Raw genomic sequence first — 17129 nt, 5'->3', positions numbered from 1 at the left:
ACACTGAAAGATCCACTCCCTAACAGGTTCATAGTGCCAAGGACACTCAGTGATACCTAGAGAGAGTTAAAAGTAATTTGTAACACATAGGATAATACCAGAGAGGAGGGTGCCAGGGCTGAATAAAAGATATACTGATTACATTGAGAGAAAAAAGTTATGTAATGTTACAGTGCCTTTTATGATAATCCGTAAGACTTATGTATGGGTCAACATCTACAGCTGTAGCCATATCAAGGTAGAAAAAGTTGATTAATGATAGAACTGGTTGTTCTAGTCCTGCTGTACTATTGTCCTACCATAATTTCACTTTGGCATTCCTCCGATCTATCCTGATATGTTAAATTACTATGTTGTCTACCCACACAAAGCAGCATCACACAATGAAGACCACAAATATAAGATATTATGTTTATTCATATGTGACAAGACAAAGGACAAAATAAATAAGTCACATCTCAATAGTGCCCACATGTGGGAGAAGAGCTTTTACTTGATCTTGAGCGTCTGCCCCTTCACACACGGGGTTACCTTGTAAACGCAACAACGAAAGACGAGGGCAGTTGGAAAGTGGCTGGAGGTCCGATACTTTCTCTATTTCTAAGACATTTGGCTAAGGAAAAATAAGTGGTTGAATAAAATATTTATTGCACAAATGATATATAGAGCACATTTATGTTATACAAGGAGGAGATTCAATTATTAGCGAGGAACAGAAATTAGCAACTATTTTCCTTAGTGCACCGTGTGAGGATCTAAGGCAGTGGTTCTTAACCTCGGTCCTCAGGATCCCCAGGTCCATGTCTCCACACAGACTCACAAGTGAAATAATTAGCCCCAACTGTGGATCTTTTAAAATGTGTTAGTGAGTAATGAGTGCATCTGTGCACATGCCTGGTGACCTGGAAAACGTGAACTGTGTGGGGGTCTTGAGGACAGCGGTTGAGAACCACTGATCTAAGGTATTAAATACAATGATTGTTTTACATCTATTAATCTATATAAAGATTCATCCTTGCCATATATACTGAAAGTATCTCAATTTACATGTAAGAGGATATATTAGTCCGGTACTTGTGGAGTATCACGGCTCCCATCGTATGGCATCGTATGCCATATGTAGTGGCATACGATGCGATACGATTTTTACCGATTTTTGCTCAAAAATCGTATGCGATCGCATCGGATGCCATACGATGGCATCCGATGCGATGGCACCCGATTTAGCACTGAAATGCATCAAAATGCATTGAAATGTGTATTAAACTAGTGAAATGCCCCCAAATGCCATTTTTCATAGTGCACCACCCCCACTATCAACGTCAACCCGAAGCGTGGCGAGCGCAGCGTGGCGAGCGCAGCGAGCCCGCGAGGGGCGGCGGTACGCGTCCTACGACCTTTTCATACCCCCACTATCCACGTCGGCGTGGAGTTGAGAATAGATTAGTGTGGCGTGCGCAGCGAGCCACCGAGCCCGAAGCGTGGCGAGCCCCGCAAGGGGACGCAGATACCTTCACAGCTATACGCGTCCCCTCGCGGGCTTCACAGGTATCCGCGTCCGCTCGCCACGCTATATTAATTCATAATATAACATCATAATATACATAAACACCAATGGGGAATGGAATGGGGAGTCTGACTCCCCATTCCACTTCCCATTGGTGTCTAAGTAAGTCCTTCTGGAAAATGCGCTCAGATCGATTATGGCCCCCATACACTTAATTCATTTTAAAGTTACATAACAACTTCCGTGAACCGCCCGTGACCTTCCTGGGCAGCAGGTTTGCATGATGATAGATATAGATATATATATATATATATGGTACTTGTGAGTTATCCGGGCTGCCGATTTTTTCATCGTGCCCGAAAAATCGTGGGCATCGCGTCGGTCACGGCCATTATAAGGGGCCGCGACACGACCGACGCGATGCCCACGATTTCCCATAGACAGTAATGTTAAAAGACGCGATGGACCCGATTTCCCATAGACAGCAATGTTAAAATTATTACAGTAATGTTAAATGATGTGCAAAATAAAATGACAATGTGAAATGGGCCAATATGATATGTTTTTTAAAAAAATGTTTCATGGCCCCGTTAACGCTACCCCGCTATTGACGCCAACCCGAAGCGTGGCGAGCGCAGCGAGCCCGCGAGGGGCGGCGGTACGCGTCCTCCGACCTTTTCATACCCCTACTATCCACGTCGGCGTGGAGTTGAGAATAGAAAGTGTGGCGAGCGCAGTGAGCCACCGAGCCCGAAGCGTGGCGAGCGCAGCGAGGGGACGCGGACACCTGTGAAGCCCGCAAGGGGACGCGGATACCTGTGAAGGTATCCGCGTCCCCTCGCCACACTTCGGGCTCGGTGGCTCGCTGCGCTCGCCACACTTTCTATTCTCAACTCCATGCCGACGTGGATAGTAGGGGTATGAAAAGGTCGGAGGACGCGTACCGCCGCCCCTCGCGGGCTCGCCACGCTTCGGGTTGGCGTCAATAGCGGGGTGGCGTTAACGGTGGTGGGGGGCCATGAAACATTTTTTTTTAAAACATATCCAATGTGAAATGGCCATATTGGCCAATTTCACATTGTCATTTTATTTTAACATTGCTGTCTATGGGAATTTGGGTCTATCGTGTCTTTTAACATTACTGTCTATGGGAAATCGCGGGCATCGCGTCGCAGCCCCTTATAACGGCCACGACCGACGCAATGCCCCCAATTTGGGGGTAAATCGCGGGCATCGCGTCGGTCGGGTGTCCTTAAGTTAACTAAACTTAAGGACAAAATCGGCAGCCCGGATAATTCACAAGTAATATATATATATATATATATATATATATATATATATATATATATATATATATATATATATATATATATATATATATATATATATATATATATATATATATATAGATACAAAAGTACCAACACACTCGCCATTCCTAGGAATGGGGTGCAAACAGCACCCACATCCCAGGGTGGGGTGCGGTGGCCTGTGACCACACACTCTAGTAAATACAAACACAGGGAGCCCAGCACTCACTACAACAAACTGACTCACCTTAACATTCAAATAATCAATAAATAAATAATGGGGTTTTAGTTCATGAATTGATCAATGCATTTAAGCTTGCAGCCCATCGCCAAGGGACCCCATTTCACTGCAAGTCCTACACTAACAACTGTTTTTCTTGAGAACCTGGCACCTGCTTACACATCATAGCTAAAATGAAAAAAAAAAAAAAAAAAAAAAACACATGTTCATTTTAGCTATGATGTGTAAGCAGGTGCCAGGTTCTCAAGAAAAACAGTTGTTAGTGTAGGACTTGCAGTGAAATGGGGTCCCTTGGCGATGGGCTGCAAGCTTAAATGCATTGATCAATTCATGAACTAAAACCCCATTATTTATTTATTGATTATTTGAATGTTAAGGTGAGTCAGTTTGTTGTAGTGAGTGCTGGGCTCCCTGTGTTTGTATATATATATATATATATATATATATATATATATATATATATATATATATATATATATATATATATATACAGTGAGACGGAGATTGGCACTCAGGATAATGAGGATAATGAACCGCGGTGCCTTCCAACGGAGGTAGATATATAGCAGACTCTCACCCAGAACCTTATTAAAGCAATGGATAAGAAACAGGCGGCACTCCCAACGGGTTTGCAATAAGGTGCTGGTGTATTAAGCAATATTTACAGCATATTAATCAGTGCAGCGACAACGTTTCAAGACCTGTGCGGTCTTTTCTTCAGGTCAAGCAATTGTGAGTTGGCGCCCCTATTTTTGATCACCACAATTAGATCAATCAAGCCTTAGGTAATTTCACTCTAGCATACAGTAAAAAGTCCATATAATTTGAAATGTTTATTAAAAAGTATTTTTCCACACAGTGGTAGCAGTTATTCCAGATCTTTATAAATTTAATTGAGACATCTCAGACACTTGGAAACAGCAGAAGATACCCAACACGTTTCGCCCCTTACATATATACATATACATAATACACACAGTCATTTTTGCATGCAATATAATTGCATGTGATCCCATTCCCCGTGTGGCTGCCTGTTTCATAGGATAAGATCGGATCAGATGTCGAACACATCAGATTTGCCCACTTTCCCCCTTATTTTTTGGCCCTATCCATCAAAATTGGGGGAAAGTAGACAAACTCAAACAAATTGGCCAGCTTTAGGGGGTATTCAATGTCTGTCGAGCTCGGTCTCCGTCGAGCGTTTCATGGAGTTCACCTGAGAATTTAGGGTTTTTTTGCATCTCGGATATTCAATCCTTGGGTTTTTTTCTGCGCTGGTTTTTTTATTTTTTATTTCGTTTTGCTCGCCTGTCGAGATTATGTGATCTCGAGTAGCCGAGCTCTTTGGACCCTTTTTTTTACTCGATTTGACACGCACCCTATTCAATGATCAGGTATGTATGTATTTCTCGACACACTTTAGGCAATTATTCTGGGTGTTTTGCGCGCCTCCATCTTGAGGCGTGATGTTTGTATTTTATTGTGAAATTGTTTGAGGTTTCCATCTGTTACTCCTCATACATATTTTGCTACTATGGCCATTATTATAACTTGTTTTGCGAAGGACATAACAGCAGCGGTGTTGTCAGCATGTCTATTGCAAATGCTGCGTGCATATTTTCTAGCAACAAATATGGTGCAGAAGCACACTTTTCAAGAAGAATATTGGGTACTTGTGTATTTTGGCGGCGCCCCCGATGTCCGTCGTACGACGAACAGATCGCATCGCATCGCATGCCATGCACCCGATGGCATGCGATGCGATGCGACGCGATTTTGACCCCCTATACGACCAAAAATCGTATAAGCACCCTAAAGGGTGCTTTTGAGCACCCAAATGGGTGCTTACAATGTTAAATGCACCCCCACGCCACCCCCCACTATAAACGTGAACCCGAAGCGTGGCGAGCGCAGCGGTACGCGTCCTACGACCTTTTCATACCCCCACTATCCACGTCGGCGTGGAGTTGAGAATAGAATAGTGTGGCGAGCGCAGCGAGCCACCGAGCCCGAAGCGTGGCGAGCCCCGCGAGGGGACGCGGATACCTTCACAGTTATACGCGTCCCCTCGCGGGCTTCACAGGTGTCCGTGGCGACGCGTTTACCTGTGAAGCCCGCGAGGGGACGCGTTTACCTGTGAAGGTATCCGCGTCCCCTCGCCACGCTTCGGGCTCGGTGGCTCGCTGCGCTCGCCACACTATTCTATTCTCAACTCCACGCCGACGTGGATAGTGGGGGTATGAAAAGGTCGTAGGACGCGTACTGCCGCCCCTCGCGGGCTCGCTGCGCTCGCCACGCTTCGGGTTCACGTTTATAGTGGGGGGTGGCGTGGGGGTGCCTTTAACATTGTAAGCACCCATTTGGGTGCTTAACATTGTATAAGCACCCATTAGGGTGCTTATACAATGTTTAATCGCATCGCATCGTATGGCATCGTATGCCATGTACAATGGCATACAATTTCAAAATTGTATGCCATCGTGCACTATCGTACGATATCGCGTCGCATCGCATACCATCGTATGTGTTATGGTATGCGATGCGCGCCGCCAAAATACACAAGTACCGAATATTGTATTGCATTAGCTTTTTTTTTTATAGAAGGTGTCTACTGTTCCTGCACTATACACAGCACATGCATCAAATGCTGTTATCGTTATGAGAACGGCTGTGTTTGCATGTTGAAGTACATGTGTTTTTTCTGCTTGTTTTTTTATATGATTAGTGAATTCACTATACTTCTATACTACTCCTTCTATGAATCATCTGTGAATGGGTCGATTACAATTGTTGACTGTATGTACCCGGCTGAATCGGCAGGAGCTGCTGAGTTTGTGCAGCACGGATGGCCAGAGCCTTGGAGCAGGAGACCAGCAAGTACTACGAGGGAACACAAGTTATAAGCCTATTTATAGGCGCAGACATGGCGCAAAGGCAAGTTTATACAATGTTGCGAGTTATGGGCATTCCAAACGTCGACAGGAGGAGACTTCGAGGATTGACACTTTGAATTGGCGAGATCACGGCTTGCAGGAAAAAATATTTCTGTCGAGCAAAACGTAACCATAAAAAACTCGACTACACGAGGTGAAAAAAATGAGATTGAATACCCCCCTTAGCCTCTCTTGCCTAAAGTGACTCGTATGCCCCCTTTCAGACCACACTTAAAAACCGGTATTTTGCAGATTTTTAACCGTTGCCAGTGTCAAAAAACGGCACTTAAACGGTAATATACCGTTTAAGAGATGCGGTGTGAAAGGGGTTTTACCTGGCAGACCTGTTTTTGGAAATGTTTTCAAATACAGGGTCAAAGCCAGTTATGCGGTCTGAAAGCAGCATTAATGGCAGATACACAGTAAATCTAAATAAAGCCGTAATAGGCTAACATGTCAAGTTCGGTTGAAATATGGGAGCTGTATTCGTTTTAACGTTTAAGTCTAGAAACCCTTTAGTTAAATCGCAAGAGTTTCTTAGAACATTAGAACAAATGCTTAACTAATTTACAGCATCGGGACTAGAGAGTGCGGCTTCATTTTCATGGTAAGAAATGTGCATGGTTTGCGTGGGTTGTTAGGTCTACACCAACTAGGTCGACAAGCATTTGGTCGCCACCACTAGGTAGACAGGCAGCATGGTCGACATGGGTCTAGGTCGACAGGACATTAGGTCGACAAAAGCATTCGATCGACAGTCAAAAGGGCGACATGGGGTTTTTCAGTTTTTTTTCGAATGTCGACACAGTTGACATGGACACAGTTTGAGGTGCACCACATCCCCTCGCATCACTTGCTGTGCTCGGCACACTATGTTATTCTCCCACCCTCCCTAGTGGATGGTAGGGCATGTCGGCTCAAAAAACAGTGAAAAGCCCCATGTCGACCTTTTGACTGTCGACCTAGCCCATGTCAACCTAATGCTTGTGTTGCCTAATGACCTGTCAAGCTAGTTGGTGTAGACCTAATGACCGTATCCCGTTTGCATATGACACAGATGGTAAACATAAAAGGATACTATTACACTGTAGAGATAACTCCTCAAGCCGTGGTAAGTTCCATAGGCCACTCAGATGTGAAATGTTGTTATTATCCACTTCAAGTACCTAAAAAAAAATCATGTAGAAACAATAATGCTAAACATTACAATATTGCTATTGCCTACTGAATGTCTCCTTACTCCTACACAGCCCCATTTCATAGCTCATCATACTCCAGTCTCAGTGTACTACATTGACATGGAACAAGAGCCATACACACTAAATTATATTTAAACAATATCGCTCACTTCCCACCTTATGAGTGATATTGTTTAAGATATTGCTTGGTGTGTATTCTAAATATCGGCATGCACGTCCGCTCCTGCGGGTGGTCAATGATGCCCTCCATCAGCCTTGCCTGTACCAATATTGCTGGGTACACAGATTGTGTAGTATGCACCAGGCTTCAAGCTGCATATGCACGGTGCACTTTTGGCTTAGGCTGATTCTGACTATGTACTATTTCCTTTGAACTCTTTGGAGCCCATAACATTGACTATACACACTGCAATTTTGACTATGGGCACAATTCAGACCTGATCGCACAGCTGCGAATTTGCAGGCCAATCTATTATGGCTAAACTGTGCATGAGTACGGCCCATAGTACGCATGTGCGAGGTCATCCTGCTAAGTTTTTTTTATCGCTGGCCATACGCAAGTTGATTGGCAGTAAGCCAGTGTTTGAAGGTGATAACCAGCTGTTTTCTGGGAGTGGCAGAAAAAACGTAGGCATGCCCAGGCATTTTAGGGAACGGCGTGTGATGTCAGTTCCGGCTCCGATCAGCTTGTTTCTCTCGCAGCTGCCGAGTAAGTTCTGGGCTACGCATACACTGTAAAAATCATTCCATGGTGAGCGCCTTGGATTTGCAGCTATTCGCTGATCCAGCTAACTTTGCAAGCCCTGTTAAACATATCGCAGGCTTGCAAGGGTCATGATTTCACTCTGGCTTGGAGGTGATTACCTGGATCACAGGGCTCCAAATATTAGCAGCCTGATTAGTCTGTATGAGGCCCTATGTACGGTATTGGCTATGTACAATATTGGCTGTTGTACACTTTTTATTTAAAATCGTGCTGCCTGCAGAGTCTATTTTTTATTGGGATACCGACCCCATAAGGAAGCACATCAGCATTGCAAGCTGCATTCACACAGTCAGTATGTACTATGTATTCTACTGATTTGGACTATATGTGATGCACCTATTGAAACTCACACGAATAAAAAGTAACTTTTATTTGTCAATTTTAAGAAAGCGAAATATATAAAAAAACACATACAACAAATACACTCTGTGTTAAAAAACGGTGGCTCTCTGATCCTATGGGCGGTATAAATCTACCTTAAATTCAAATACAGAAATGGAGGGCCATAATATTTTTATAGTGTAATGTAATATCACAGTGTTGTATCACTGAATGGTTGGCCACAATCCCTAAATAGAGGCGCACTAAATGACGATACAAGATCAAAATAGAACGTATTGTTGGACAGGCAGTGTGAATAAATGGTGCATGAAGGTCTACCTGGGCTGCTGTTGAACACAATATGTATTCCTGACGTCTATCGACACAGGTGTCGTCGTTATAGGATTTCTCCTCCCAAACACAAATATAGGCTGGCAATTATCACAGTGCACTGTGTCAATGAGCGCCTGTCATGTATACGCCTAGTTGGGGGAAATAACTGTGTACCACAATTCCTGGTCCTAGTATGCGTCGACGCAAATGTCATCACCTAGGGTATGTCCCTTCTCCAACAAATATATAGGCTGGTGATTTAATCCTGCGCAATAAATATGCGGGTGCTTGTCACCTATAGGCCTAGTTGGGGGTGACAGCCTGGTGATAACTGTGTCGAGTTTTTTGGATGTCGACTTCCAAACAAATATAATCAGGCTAGTGATTATCACAGTGCGCTGAATCAGTGTGCGCCTGTCATCATAAGGCCTAGTTTGGAATGACAGTTTGAGGTGTAAATTGTCGATAATGCAAATTAACTCAAGACACCTTTGGTGGCCACAGAAAGTTAACAGAAATTACTAAGTCTCTCCATTACCCAAGAAAAGGGAATAGTGTGGAGACTGGTATTAATGTTATGGCGACCGCTCATACAGATGAGTCAAATTTCATCTCTGCGGAGTGTAATTGGTCTAGTGATCAGATCTTGTGGACACAGTTGGTGTAATGTCGACACTTAGTGTCTGTAGTTTAGTTGCAGACAAATAATTGACATATACAAAAAAACAAAAAACACGTGTTATCCTGCCTCCCGTGAGGGTAGTCAAATCGGTACAGGGTCGGTTTTTAGTAATATTAAAATGTCGACAGAAAAGGTCGTCACTTTCAGGGTTGTCGACTTCCAAGCAACAACAGACAGGTGGATGATTATCACAGCGTGCTAAATCAGTATGTGTCTGTCACTGGTAAGCCTGGTTTTGGACTGACAGCCTAGGGTGTAACCAGTCACTGATAGTGATTAACTCAGAACACATGCGGTGGTCATAGAAAATTAACATAACTTTCTCAGTCTCTTAAATTACCCGAAAAAACGGGAATAGTGTGGAGACCAGTGATAATAGTGTTATGGTGACCACTCATAGAGATGAGTCAAATTTTATCTCAGTAAAGTATGGTTAGTCCAGTGATCAGGTGTTTGTGGACACAGTAGGTGTGATGTCGACACTTTGTGTCAGTAGTTTATTAGTAGACAAATACAGTTAAATTTCACATACACATCAAATACGTTTTATCCTGCGTACTGTGAAAGTACTGTAATCGGTACAGGGTCGGTTTTTGGTGGTAAAAATAAATAGATAAATGTCACATGTGCACCATATATGAAACTAACGTGGCAGATAGTACAAACCACCTCAATTAGCAGGTACACTATACGGGGTTGCTCGCATACAGATAACACTGTCTCCAAACTGTGTGGAGGAAGTATTCCAAAAAACCCTAAGTGCGGGTAATGGAAGTGTTATAATGCCCCAAGGACAAGTAATAAATGTCAGAGGGGTGGAAGGCAATTCCCACACTATCTTCTCTGTGAGCTAGTGTCTGATAATTCAAAGAGGTTGCTGCCACTGTTCTATAACACGCGTGAGGCTGTCCTCACACTGTCTGTCAGTGCGCCTCTAATAGGGGTTCCTGTAAGAAAAGTACATCAATCAAAATGCATCCTAGTAAATTTTAAGATCAGAGAGCGACACCGCTAGCCGGCGCACGCTTCGCAAACAGCTTTTTCAAGGCCAACCCGTCTGGCCAAACTGAGGCTGTTAAATACCCTCCCTGGGGTGGGCGTAATGTGATTGAAGGTTGCTGCGTCCTATGAGTTTGAGTCTGTCATAGTGGGACAGATCTGATTGGCTATGGGGCGTGGCAGCCTCCGGGAGTGATTGACTATTGTCAAATCTTATCCTCTGCTGTCTCCCAGAATATTGCTGAAATAGCCGCAGATCATATCCAGGTAACGTATGCGTAATGTTATGCTGCGGATCAATGTCGCTGTATTGTTCAGCTACACGCTGTTTTTGTGTGGTGCCCGTCTAATCAGAGATTCCTTCGTGGGAGTTAATGTCCCAGATTGTGACAGCCATCGGGCAGGAGCAGAATAGTTCATACAATGCTAAAGGGTAAGTAAATCAGCAAATCGGCAGGGAGAGGGAGGGGAGGAGGAAAGTACCAATAATCGCAAAGTACAGTTAGAGGGCAAAAGGATTAAGTCACAGGTGCCTGACGGGGCATGGTATTCTCAAAGTTGCCATGTTTGTGCCAGAGTGTTACCATGTTAATGCAATAATGTTTCTCATGGAGACACCTTATTATAAAGTATCCATCTTTCCCATTATCTGTTGACAACATCGAAAAACTAAAAATACTGAAATTTGTATAATAATTCCATTATCATTATCAGTAAGAAGCGTAAAGGGACATGAGAAAGAGAAAAAGATATATTTAATAGTGATATCGTATCTCATCTGCGATAGTCATATGTCAATAAAAATGGAGACACTATAATGTGTCAAGAAAGGAAGAATTCTTTAGATGTATTAAATAAAATATGACAAAAAGTGTCAAAAAATGTGACAGTGACACGAGAGAGAGGGGTATTGGTGTACAGGGTGAAATCATAAACGGTCTGTCCACTTTGTGGAAGACTGATGTGATAATTAGAGGAATATAAGTGAGAAATATACATATATATATATTTTTTATATATTTTTGGTGTGTATCTGACTGCAATCGCAAAGAAGGACTACAGAAGAAAAAAAAAAAAAAAAGGAGAGAGAGCAATTCATCTATCATGGGTGCTCAAGTGAGATCCAAAAGATAATCCACTGTGGGGATATTGGTCAGTGAAGAAATAATAGTAAAGGTGAGTGTGACAAATAAAAACAAACTGAGTGTGGAAACCAAAACGTGTTGAGATGAAGAAAATGACCTAATATTAGTATTAATGATATTGGAGAGACTATCATGTCCGCTATCTGTTGGTAGATGGACAAAAAATAAAGACGCAAAAATATTATAATATAATAATAAGTGTAAGGCAACATAGGCAATGGTACTATACATGAGAGTGGAATTTGTAAGATAAGAGAATATGGATGAAAGATAAAATTAAAGATATGCTGTATATTTATTCTCCTCATTTAAACCGTGAGGAAACATGGCATCTAGCAAGAATATGAGTCTGGTTTCTTGTCTGAGCAATTCACTGTCCAGGTCTCCTCTCCTAATGCCAAGGTTAACTTTTAGCATGCCGAATGCTTTGAGTCCTGAGGGGTCTTGATTATGATATCGGTAAAAATGGCGAGCCACTGGTGTTAGGGTTCTCATGGCTGCCTTGTCTCTTGGGGCATTTTTGATGCTGTTCACATGCTCCATAATTCGCTTTTTTAAGGGTCTAATAGTCTTACCTATGTAAATTTTGTCACAAGGACACTGTAAATGGTATACAACCCCTGCTGTGTTGCAGGTGATCTGGTCCTTGATTTTCCAGGTGGAGTGGAATTTATCAAGATAAGAGTTTTTGGCAATCATAAAAGTACAGGCCTTACAGGTCCCACATTTACGTGACCCAGTAGTGGTTTTGTCTGGTCCCTTGATTTTGTCCAGGTGGCTGTGGACTAAAATGTCACGCAGGTTCTTACTTCTGCGCCAGCTGATGTCAATTCTATTACCCAGGATGGAGGACAGATCTGGGTCCGTTTTGAGTATATCAAGGTGTTGGTTTAGAATTTTCTGTATGTCTTGCCACTCCTGGCAATAGGTCCCAATAAATCTGACTTTTTGATCTTGTTGAGTGTTTTTCTTAGAAGATGTCAGTAGTGATTCTCTTGTCACTTTTTGGGTGGTATTAAATGCAGATTTAATGGCCCTATTGCTGTAGCCTCTCTCTCTGAGACGGCCACTCAGCTCATCAGCTCGTTTGGCGAAGGTATGGGCCTGTGAACAGTTACGTTTGGTTCGTAAGAACTCCCCTTTCGGCAGCCCTTTAATTACAGGAGGAAAGTGTGCACTTCCAAAATGTAATAAGGAATTGGTGGCCGTCTTTTTCCTGTACATATCGGAGGAGATGGTCCCATCTTCCTCTATGTTCAGGCGTAAATCCAAGTAGTTTACCCCTTCCTGGCTCATTTCGTAGGTGAGGCGGAGGTTGAAATTATTGGTGTTGAGAATATCAATAAAGGTAACAAACAGGTCCGCATCCCCTTCCCAGATGATAAGTAGGTCGTCTATATATCTCAACCACAATAATATGTGGTTGGTATATAGTTCATGGGACTCCTGAAACACCACCTCCCGTTCCCACCACCCCAGGTACAGGTTCGCGTATGTGGGAGCACACGTACTCCCCATAGCGGTCCCCCGCACCTGGAGGTAGAAGGCCTCATTACAAACGAAATAATTTCGTTCCAGCACGAATCGTAGAAGTGAGATGATAATCTCATGTAAATCATTTTCTCTGTCCATGCTAAGAAAATATCGTGCTGCATGGATGCCCTGTTGGTGAGGGATACTAGTGTAGAGGCTTTCTACGTCGCACGTTATAAGCCAAGCATTGGAATCCAAAACTACATCTTGTATCTTTTTGAGGACATCCATAGTGTCTCTGACATAGGAGGGCAAAGTGACTACATATTGTCGTAGGTGAAAGTCGACAAACTCGCTTGCCTTCTCAGTCAGACCTCCTATGCCAGAGACAATGGGTCTTCCAGGTGGGGTATGTTCGTTTTTATGTACCTTGGGGAGGAGGTACAAGGTAGGGATGCGTACCGTTTTAACCAAAAGAAATTGGTATTGATTTTTGGTGATCACACCATTTTTGTATGCTGTATCTAGCATTTTGGAGTATGAATTGAGGAAGTCCTCTGTGGGGTTAAAAGTCAATCTTTTGTAACAGGTACCATCCTGAAGTTGTTTTTCCAGTTCTCTCACATAGAGGTCCCTCGACCAAAGTACCACATTCCCCCCTTTGTCAGAGGGTTTGACAATGGTGTCCTTCCAGTTTTTAATTTCTTGTATAGCCTTCAGCTCATCTCGGCTGAGGTTGCTCTTAAATTGGTACTGGCACTTGTCCCTCTGTAGTTGGTCTAAATCTTTACTTACAACATCAACAAATGTTTTTACTACAGGACATATGGAGAAGTCTGGGTAAAAGGTTGACTTTTTCTTGGGTTGGGAAAACAGAGTGCTAGTTTCCCCAGATGTTTCTTCCTCAATACTATCACTCCCGTTGTCATGCTGGAGTTCTTCCAATGCTAGTACAGCCTGTCTTTCCTCCTCAGTGTACCACAGATTGAAAATGGGTCCCAGATTGGTGGGATCATGTGCCCCAAGAGAGGCTGTGGTGGTTCCAAATTCTCCATCCCTATCCTTTTTGCAATAAAACTTTTTTAGTAGTAGTTTACGTGCAAACAAATGTACATCTTTTTCATAGGTGAATCTATCAAAAGATTCTGATGGAGAAAAGGATAAGCCTTTTTGTAATACTGTTAATTGTGGTTGGGTAAGAATGTGGGTAGTGAGATTAATGATTTTAAGTGACTCTTCTACTTGCGGTACCTCCGCCGTTCCCTGTGATCCTCCCTCCAATCCCTCACTTCTCGCTTTTTTCTTCTGCCCCCTCCTTGTCCTGCCATGTCTCTTCCAAGGGTTTCTCTGATGAAACCTGGGCTGGCCCCTAAAAAATTCCTCTGTGAGGTGCTGGGGATAGGCCCATCCTGTCCTGATTCATTACCTGAGGACTCAAGTTCCGAGCTACTATATTGGGCTGAGTTGGTAGATGTAGGTCTGTTCCTATTATAATTCCATTTGTATACCTGATCATGTTGAAAGTCATGAACATCTCTCTGCATTTTCCCTTTCTTTCTACTAATGACCTCTTTCTCTAGATTGTCAATCTCACTTTTAAATTTCATGAATGTTTTTTGAAATTTTTCTAGGCCTTCAAAGGGTTTTAATTTGTTGCTGAGAGTTGCTATATCGGTGGTATATTGATTCAAAACTGTCTCATCATGTTTGACCAGGATATTAATGAGTTCGAAGGAACAGTTGGTCAGGGCTCTTTCCCATTCATTTTTAAGGGCTGGTGTGGCCAGCTCAAATGAAGGGAAAACCCTGGGTCTCAGGCCTCTGGGTGTCACTTTTTGTTTTATGTAGCTCTCAAAGGTCATTTTATTCCAAAATGTCTTAGTTTGTTTCATTAAGATCATTTTGAGCTGTTGGAGATCATTCATCCAGTCCTCTTGTCGTGTGTTAAAGTGGGACAGATCTCTTTCTAGCATAGTTTCTCGATTCTGTCTGAACGTGGCTTGTCTGAGGTCCAGTTCATTACTCAGGCTAAATTGGGGAGCAGCATTCATGGGTATCTCTGGGTTAAGCATGATTAAAGTATGGTATCCCAATATAGGGAACCTCAGTTTGGAAAACACGGGTTGTTAAGGATGAAACAAATCTAGAAGTTTATAGTAATGAACTCGTATGAATATAATATCCGTGCTGAATAGTGAGGAAAGTGAAGTAACTTCACAAACAAATTGGAACAAACAAAGCTTGGGCTATTCGCACAGGATCCTCATCTATGAGAGGCAAAAAGGTGGACCCCCAGTTGGTACAATGACTGGAAAGATGTCAATAGTTATTGGAGGTGTGCTACCACTGGACATAAGGTATAGGAACACGTATAGAAAGAAAAGAGTATGTCCATGTGTGATGCACCTATTGAAACTCACACGAATAAAAAGTAACTTTTATTTGTCAATTTTAAGAAAGCGAAATATATAAAAAAACACATACAACAAATACACTCTGTGTTAAAAAACGGTGGCTCTCTGATCCTATGGGCGGTATAAATCTACCTTAAATTCAAATACAGAAATGGAGGGCCATAATATTTTTATAGTGTAATGTAATATCACAGTGTTGTATCACTGAATGGTTGGCCACAATCCCTAAATAGAGGCGCACTAAATGACGATACAAGATCAAAATAGAACGTATTGTTGGACAGGCAGTGTGAATAAATGGTGCATGAAGGTCTACCTGGGCTGCTGTTGAACACAATATGTATTCCTGACGTCTATCGACACAGGTGTCGTCGTTATAGGATTTCTCCTCCCAAACACAAATATAGGCTGGCAATTATCACAGTGCACTGTGTCAATGAGCGCCTGTCATGTATACGCCTAGTTGGGGGAAATAACTGTGTACCACAATTCCTGGTCCTAGTATGCGTCGACGCAAATGTCATCACCTAGGGTATGTCCCTTCTCCAACAAATATATAGGCTGGTGATTTAATCCTGCGCAATAAATATGCGGGTGCTTGTCACCTATAGGCCTAGTTGGGGGTGACAGCCTGGTGATAACTGTGTCGAGTTTTTTGGATGTCGACTTCCAAACAAATATAATCAGGCTAGTGATTATCACAGTGCGCTGAATCAGTGTGCGCCTGTCATCATAAGGCCTAGTTTGGAATGACAGTTTGAGGTGTAAATTGTCGATAATGCAAATTAACTCAAGACACCTTTGGTGGCCACAGAAAGTTAACAGAAATTACTAAGTCTCTCCATTACCCAAGAAAAGGGAATAGTGTGGAGACTGGTATTAATGTTATGGCGACCGCTCATACAGATGAGTCAAATTTCATCTCTGCGGAGTGTAATTGGTCTAGTGATCAGATCTTGTGGACACAGTTGGTGTAATGTCGACACTTAGTGTCTGTAGTTTAGTTGCAGACAAATAATTGACATATACAAAAAAACAAAAAACACGTGTTATCCTGCCTCCCGTGAGGGTAGTCAAATCGGTACAGGGTCGGTTTTTAGTAATATTAAAATGTCGACAGAAAAGGTCGTCACTTTCAGGGTTGTCGACTTCCAAGCAACAACAGACAGGTGGATGATTATCACAGCGTGCTAAATCAGTATGTGTCTGTCACTGGTAAGCCTGGTTTTGGACTGACAGCCTAGGGTGTAACCAGTCACTGATAGTGATTAACTCAGAACACATGCGGTGGTCATAGAAAATTAACATAACTTTCTCAGTCTCTTAAATTACCCGAAAAAACGGGAATAGTGTGGAGACCAGTGATAATAGTGTTATGGTGACCACTCATAGAGATGAGTCAAATTTTATCTCAGTAAAGTATGGTTAGTCCAGTGATCAGGTGTTTGTGGACACAGTAGGTGTGATGTCGACACTTTGTGTCAGTAGTTTATTAGTAGACAAATACAGTTAAATTTCACATACACATCAAATACGTTTTATCCTGCGTACTGTGAAAGTACTGTAATCGGTACAGGGTCGGTTTTTGGTGGTAAAAATAAATAGATAAATGTCACATGTGCACCATATATGAAACTAACGTGGCAGATAGTACAAACCACCTCAATTAGCAGGTACACTATACGGGGTTGCTCGCATACAGATAACACTGTCTCCAAACTGTGTGGAGGAAGTATTCCAAAAAACCCTAAGTGCGGGTAATGGAAGTGTTATAATGCCCCAAGGACAAGTAATAAATGTCAGAGG

General features: G+C 42.6%; 1 protein-coding gene across 2 annotated transcripts in view; it reads right to left on the bottom strand.

Annotated features, from left to right (window-relative positions):
• Positions 1-397: 397 nt before the first annotated feature.
• The window catches only part of RABGGTA (Rab geranylgeranyltransferase subunit alpha), a 69932-nt gene continuing 53200 nt past the window's right edge, over positions 398-17129 (bottom strand). For both annotated transcript variants that reach the window (XM_083187812.1, XM_083187821.1), the window contains 2 exons: positions 7070-7157; positions 398-600 (listed from right to left, as the gene is read on the bottom strand). In XM_083187812.1, the coding sequence (XP_083043938.1) occupies positions 452-600; positions 7070-7157 (237 nt within the window). In that variant the 3' untranslated portion in view covers positions 398-451. The remainder of the gene's footprint in view (positions 601-7069; positions 7158-17129) is intronic.

This window comes from Crinia signifera, chromosome 1 (assembly GCF_055691185.1).
Source record: "Crinia signifera chromosome 1, ASM5569118v1, whole genome shotgun sequence".
NCBI lineage: Eukaryota > Metazoa > Chordata > Amphibia > Anura > Myobatrachidae > Crinia > Crinia signifera.
This window is presented reverse-complemented; position numbering and strand designations above follow the sequence as displayed.